Source organism: Limulus polyphemus, unplaced genomic scaffold, assembly GCF_000517525.1.
Source record: "Limulus polyphemus unplaced genomic scaffold, Limulus_polyphemus-2.1.2 Scaffold34, whole genome shotgun sequence".
In the NCBI taxonomy this organism is placed as follows: Eukaryota; Metazoa; Arthropoda; class Merostomata; order Xiphosura; family Limulidae; genus Limulus; species Limulus polyphemus.
The window spans coordinates 120,856-128,378 of NW_013665644.1; the positions used below are offsets into that span (position 1 = coordinate 120,856).

At 34.2% G+C, this 7,523-nt stretch overlaps 1 protein-coding gene across 2 annotated transcripts in view; it reads right to left on the minus strand.

Annotated features, from left to right (window-relative positions):
* The window catches only part of LOC106460513 (glutamate receptor ionotropic, NMDA 2B-like), an 84,715-nt gene that overhangs the window by 32,292 nt on the left and 44,900 nt on the right, over window positions 1–7,523 (minus strand). Inside the window, exon 3 of one of the 2 annotated variants that reach the window (XM_022387709.1) lies at window positions 3,478–3,659. The exons of the other annotated variant lie outside the window; for it this stretch is intronic. Coding sequence (XP_022243417.1) covers window positions 3,478–3,659 — 182 coding nt within the window. The remainder of the gene's footprint in view (window positions 1–3,477; window positions 3,660–7,523) is intronic. 2 annotated transcript variants of the gene reach the window in all.

Consider the following 7,523-nt stretch of genomic DNA (forward strand, 5'->3'; position numbering starts at 1 on the left):
ATTCATAATTCAAAAACACAAAGAAAGTAGCGAAAATAGATTACCAAGGAATAAAAAGTAATTCTTTTTAATAGTGATGACAATTTAGAATTCAGATAAAAAATGCCAAAACTGGAAAAATCACATATTAGGGAATAAACAAATAAGAATAGGACATAGGCTTTACTATATGAATCATAGACCGTTCCTGGATATAAACATATCATATTTCTTATTTAATGAGTAAAATGTATTACTGTATAAATATTATTGTTTATAGTTTCTACCAAACAACTCACGTAATTTAATCCCAATTAAAAGTTAATGTTTTTCAAGAACAAAAATGGTGTCAAATATTTTGAGCTTTATAATAAGTACAAATTAAGTTTCATAAATATCAGAATAATGTTATGTTTATTTCATAAATAATATATTTATTATTCTTCCAAAAGAGGTTGAATACTGTTTACGTTGATATCAATTTTTATGGCTATATCTTTAGTCTAATTATAATTAAAGCTCACACTTCATTTGATTTACACGTATTCAATTGGCTTTAGTTTATAGCAAGTTGTTGATTTGGAGTAATTAAACCAAATAGCACCACAACTATTAAGGATTAGATTGGATAATATAATATATTTATTAATTAATGTCTAATCAAATCAAAGACCTAGAAAGACCAGAACTAAAAATTAATATAGCTAATTTAATAAACCATTTTTTCTTATAATACTAGAATGCAGCTATCTTTCGGTTAGGTACCCTACCTTTTAGCGTTATTTTCAATCTTGTTTCGTTTTACTTTATAATGTACATAAACCGTGCGTTAGTCTACAACCTATTGAAAGCATTTCAAATATTAATGAAACAAACCTTTCCACAAATAGATAAATATGATATAGAAGATTAGTGTTTCCTCCTCTCTGAAATACTATATGAATAAAAATTTATTCTGGGAAATGGTATTCATATTGTTCTGTTTCTGGTTTTTGTAAAGCTGCCTCGAACTTAAAGCAGCTTCTATAAACTTTTTGTTCTGTAGCTCCTGGCCTAGTCTTACATTTTCTTTTCTTTTTTTGCAATTTGACGTTGAAGAAACTTAAATATTTATTTGAAAACAAAAATCTATAAACCTTGCACAATTCTTTGAACATGATGAATTTGTGAATAGCATAAGTGTAAATAAATAATAAAATAAAAGACAAGGAGAGGCAAGAACGTAGAAGAAATGCATTACACTGGCTGTAGAAAAACGAGAAACTTTTTTTTAAATTGTGTAACCTCTTTATCATTGGAAAAATTATTTAAGTTCATACAAATAAGTCATTATTAACAAGAACAAAGAAAATAAAAATGCTATTCATGTTTTATTGTTTTTTATTCTGGGTTGCACTTAACACAAATGTATGCAATGTAATTTTCCTGAGTTTGCTTATAATTTCATAACTTCTACAGCTTCATGACCAGATATTACATTCATAGAAAAAGTGATAGAAATCTTATTTCTCACAACCAAAACATGGATATCAGAAAAAAAACACAAACATTTAGAATCACTAACAGTAGAAGATACTAGTACTGCGTAAATAAATAATTTTCACTGTAATGTTCTAAAATGCTGTAATGAGATTTTTCACCTTGGACAAAATCATATAAAACGTGTACTATCTACTGGCTTTATTTTCGGATTGCTTGTACACTTATAATTATTGTCTTTGTGTTAAAGTAAATTTTTCTATTTGATTATTTGTCGAGCTCCTCCTCTAAACATAGCTTAATTGTATTGTTAGATCAATAGCTAAGATTTAAAACGTCCCTCAGGAGCCAAGGGTTGTCTTTACACTATAATTTGTTGAATATTATAAGTAAGTTCAATGCAAAACTCCCAAAGGGGGTGTTTTTGAATTATCTTTTCGAAACAACTTCATGACAAGTTTTCGTTTGTTAATTGATAAATTTTTAAGTGAAATACAGCATCCTCAAGTATCCATACTAGCTAGTACTAAGGTCTACCAGCTGGGAGTAAATTCAGTATAAATCAATAAAGCCACATTCCAAGCATCATTAATTAAGCAATTGCCAACCTTTTATGCTTCTGGTATCATCTTTTTATGTTTAGCTTTCAAACGAGATACGAACGATTTTACCCGCGATTCGGAAGGGAAGGTCGAAGCATTACGATAGTCAGCAGTAGGATGAGCAGACATGAATACTTTGAAAGCAGTTACAGGCATAATATTGTACTCGGTTTGCTGCACAATATCTACCAAGGTGGTTCTAAACGGTTCCTGAATAATTCTGCGTGTCATTTGGGGACTTCCAAGCTTATTGTGCTTGGTCTTTAACCTGGTGATGTGCTGACGAATTTCAGTCACCTTACCACTTCAAATCATTTTTCGCAGCCCCAACGCTAAAAGAGGGCGGGAAATGCCTTCTTTTTAGTCAATAAAAATGTCCAAAAAATTTCAGTTCAAATTAAAAAAACCAGATGGGGTTGTGTTTTATTTTGTTTTTCAACAAAAATGTCCCCCACTGGTTCGTGAGGGGCGAGTTAAAAAAAAAAGCAAAATTGAACTAACTTATTAGTTTATATAAAAATATAGAACGCATTGTTGCAACACTGATGTCCTAAAATGTGGTTTCGAAAGGTAGATATCAAGTTTAAAGTTCGAAATAAGCCTGCTAAGACTACAACTATGTCTTAATAGGACTGTAAGTTTGTTTGTTTTATGATTAAGCGCAGAAATGCGCAATGGGCTATCTATGCTATTTCCACCGAAGGGATCTAATCACGAATTTTAGCGTTCTAAGCCTTCAAGCTTACCATTGAGCTACCACGAAGAGGAAAGAGGCTTAAGCTTAGTTTGGTTTGTTATGAATTTCGCGCAAAGCTACAAGAGGGCTATCTGTGATAGCCGTCCCAAAATTTAGCACTGAAAGACTAGAGGGAAGGCAGCTAGTCATTATCACCTACCGTCAACTCTCAGGCTACTATTTTACTAACAAATAGTGGAACTGATTGTCACATTATAACACCCCCACGGCTGAAAGGGCGAGAATATTTGGTGGGTCGGGGATTCGTACCCTCAGACTGCATGTCGACCGCCCTAATCACCTGGCCATGCCGGGCCCAGAGGCTTAAGTATTAGGAAAATGATACTTTTATTGTAAAAATAATGAAATCAATATACTATATATCTTATACGACTAAGTAGAAAGATCTTCTTAACATAAAAAGAAACTTTGAGTCAAATTAATTGTGTACCTCCTTCAGTAATACCCTCCAGGTGGCTCAGCGGTAAACCCGTGTGTTCGTAACGCTAAAATTCGGGCTGCGATACTCGCTATGGGCAGGGCACAAATAGCTTATTGTGTAGCTTTGAGCTTAAGAACAAACAAACAAATAAACAAAAAACCTTAATAACAAAAAAGTCAAATCCGTATATCGTATGTCATAGTAAAGTTTTCTTGTCTACGTAGTATTTAACAACATACGTAAAATCTGTACTCTCAAGAACAAGGTCTCTCACGGCACGCACGAAATCGTCATGTCCACCTATAAGTGTGGTAACGATGGAGAATTGGTGCCAAAGATATCTTCTCAGTATACTCAATATAGCAGCGGCTTGGTGCTCCATAGAAGGTGCCAACTGAAGGATCCGTGACCCCGAAACATGCTGAAAAACGAATAAACAGTAGGGTGAATACAGTCTAAAAGATTATCTAATTGTTTGATACAGATACAAAAATATGAATAAGTAGTAAACAAAGAAAAACGTCTAACACTATAGCCACGATTAAGCAAAGCCACCATGATCAAATAATGTTAGTCACTTGCGTTTGTATATTATCATGCAAATCTGACATTTGATAATCAGTCATGTGTTTTAAAATGCAGATGAAAATGGGATATTCGTATTCGAATACAGCTTTGTGAGTATTCGTACTTGTATTCGAATACGTTGGTAAGGAAAATTAAAATATTTATATTTCAATTCAATGGCATAGTATTGGTATTAACTGAATGATTTAGTGAATACTTAATATTGTAAGAGTAACTGTCAACGTTTGTGCTCATCAGATTTCTAGACTGTCATTATTACATCCGCGGCATATTAACTTCACTTTCAGTACACGCTTCGTTCCCAAGGGAAACATTCCATTATAGCTCAATATGATGAAATAATAAATCTCTTTAACATCAACAACAAAGTGTCATATAACAAAGTGTCTGATAACGCATCCATCATGATCAAGGCTTTCTGCTTGCCTAGATTTGAACCGCAAACACTACCTAGTATGGAAGATGGTGTTAGCTCACCTACAGATAGTGACTCAGAAAATAAACTTTTGGATGAATCTAAATCAGCAGACAATTTATCAGAATTTCATCCTGAACATGACCTCTGCTTTTCCCACACACTACAGCTTGTGGTCAGGGATGACATGAAAAAAGCTGGACCATTGCTGAAAGTAATTTCCAAAGCATCAGCCATCGTGTTCTAAATTCGAAAATCGACACAAGCAGCTGGTCTACTTGAGAGAGAGTTCAGTCGATAACACCAACACGATGTAACTCAGAAATGAAGATGATTAAGTCTTTATTGAAGATTCGCCAGGAGAAGTTGGATAATTTAGACACTGGTACATCGAAACCTACTTTTCATGATCGAACTGTGCTTACAGATTTGGTGACAATACTGTCTCTTTATGAAGAGACAACAGATTTCAGCCAGGGATAGAACATTGTTACTTCCGGTTTTATGTAGTGTCATGTGTTTATGGGCTGATGACTAAAACTGACAGTATTCAGTTGAGATGTAATTCCAAACTTATCTCTGCACTGAAGAAATCCGTTCACGCCAGCTGACTCAGTATGAGTAACGAAATGTTTTCTGTTTGGCTGCGACATTGGATCCCAGATTTAAACTTCACTGGTGTTTCACTAGACCTATGGTCTATGAATTTAATCTAATGCTTCTGCAGCAAGAAGTAAAAAAAGTTTCTTCAACAAATAATCCTACAACCATGAAACCACAAGAGGAATGTAAATTCCCTCCCTCGCAAAAGAAGTCAGCTCTTTAGTTTTTTTGCTGCCTCCAAGAAACCAGCCACCTCATCTTCAGAGAATACAAAGATCAACACCTACCTCGATGGTTCTGCATTCCTGAAGAACCCAACCCTCAAAGTTATTGGAAAATCTACGAACAACTTTCCTACCCTATCTCTACTAGCCAATTGCTATCTGAGTATTTCAGCATCATCTGCTCCCGTTAAGCGTTTGTTTAGCATCGGAAGCAAAACCTTCACACCTGATCGCTGCATCCTCACTGACAAGACATTTGAGAGACTGATGTTCATAAAGAACAATGGACAGTTATAATATCTGTAATTTTCCTTTAAAAATTTATTTTGGTTCTAAAACTTTGTTATTGCATTTTGAAAAATAAAAGTATTGAAATGTTACTACTTGTTCACATTTTATTTGTTTCATAAAATAAAAATATTGAAATCTTATCGTCTGCTGTTTTACCATTATTGTATATTACCTAACAAAGTATTCATGAATACATTCCTATTTATTTGTATTCGAATACTTAGCATTTTTTCTGTATTAATTTTCGTATTCGCATTTATAAAAAATATGAAGTATTCGTATTTGTGTTCGATTACTAATCTCCAGCACTCGACCCATCCCTGAAATCAACAAGTGTCTCTTTGTTCAACCTTATGATTTAGTTTGGTCAGACTTTAGCATTATGGAATATAAGAGATTATGAGAGAAAGTAAAGAAGAATGTAATCATATATCAACTACAATATATCTCGTGTATCCAGTATTGAAGAGGCCTTTCGCCAAATACCAGGACTCATAAGCTCGCTGGGTTACTACAGATATACAGTAGGTGTGGTCGAGGTGTTATTTATACCATCAATTGCTTTAAAAACAACTGTTTCGGCGAGAATTATATTAAGTTGGTGAAGTGTAACTTTATTTAAGTAATTACACATTAGAATTAGATGATAACATCTTCCTTCACCACATTGTACAAAATGTTCAGTTACGACCGTAGGTTGAACAACCAATCACGTGAATGTCAGATCACATGACCGTTTCTAACAATTGTGAATATTTTTAATATTCATTAAGCTAAGGTGGTCACCAGCGTTCAATACACTGATAAAAACACTGCTTAATTTGAAACTGTTTTAGATCTTCCAGCTTACTACATATATGACTTACATCAAGTTCTATTTAAATTTCGCATGTTAATACATAAACCTTTTCCTAAGATACTACACTTATGTAAGGAATATTATATTATCACTGCAATAAATAGTTGTGTGTTGTATGTGTTTAATTTAGTTTGCAGAAAAAAATTGTCTAACTATTTTTTATGGACTTGTGAGCAACTCCATATACATAGGTAACAAGACAATACAGAAACGCTGTTAGAATTGAAAGAAATTGGAGAGGCAGTGTCCTGCTTCATTAGCAATGGTGAAAATCACAGAGGCCATTGAGTTGCTTCATTTGCTGCAGAGGATATAACATAAAGCCATATTACAACAATTTGAAGTCGTCTATTAAGTCTGTGACGAAAGGTACTTTACATGCATAATACGTAATTCATATAAATTATCAATCAATTTATTGGACTGGCATAAAGGCCAGTATTCTAATATAGTGTGTGTGGTTTAAACTAATCCATTTATTGAACTGGTGTAAAGACGGCGATCCACTATAGTGTGTGGTTTAAACTAATCCATTCATTGAAGTGGTGTAAAGACGTGATCCACTATAGTGTGTGGTTTAAACTAATCCATTTATTGAACTGGCTTAAAGGCTGGCGTTCTACTGTCGTTTGCCTCGAGAACAGATGACGGAAGGCTGTCTTTTCCACAGAGAACACACAGAAGGTGGTATAGTACATGTTTGAGGATCTATTCATCATGGTGGAAAAACTGTTCTACATATCCTCCAGAGAAAGGTCAATGACACCTCCTAGAGGCATCACACGGAGACGATATTTCTGCCATATGATAGGACAAGGTTTGGCAATAACTTTGTGTTTCAGTATGATAGTACTACTTCCCACATTGCGTGTATTGTACAGGATTACTTGGACAAGGTTGCCATGGCCAGATTGTAATCCCATTGAGAACTCTTAGGCAGAACTGAGCCGGAAAATTGCTAACCACGACCATAAACCAGCTACTTTGCTGAGTTGCAGCATCTTTTAGTGACCAATTGGGATGAAATCATGGCGGATTACATCAATAACCTCATCGACAGCATGCCACCTCACCTTGCGGAGGTTATTAGAGTACGAGGAGGACCAACCAACTACTGAATGTTTAATATGAACTGATATAAGGTTACGTACACTGTTTATAATAATATGATGTTATATTTTGTCATTACATATGTTTTGGTAAGGTTTTGTTGTGATAGATGAAATTCTGAATCACACAACTTTCTACGGGTGTCTGATAGAATTGGTTGCAGTTCTAATAAATTGTTCGTGATATCCATAGAAC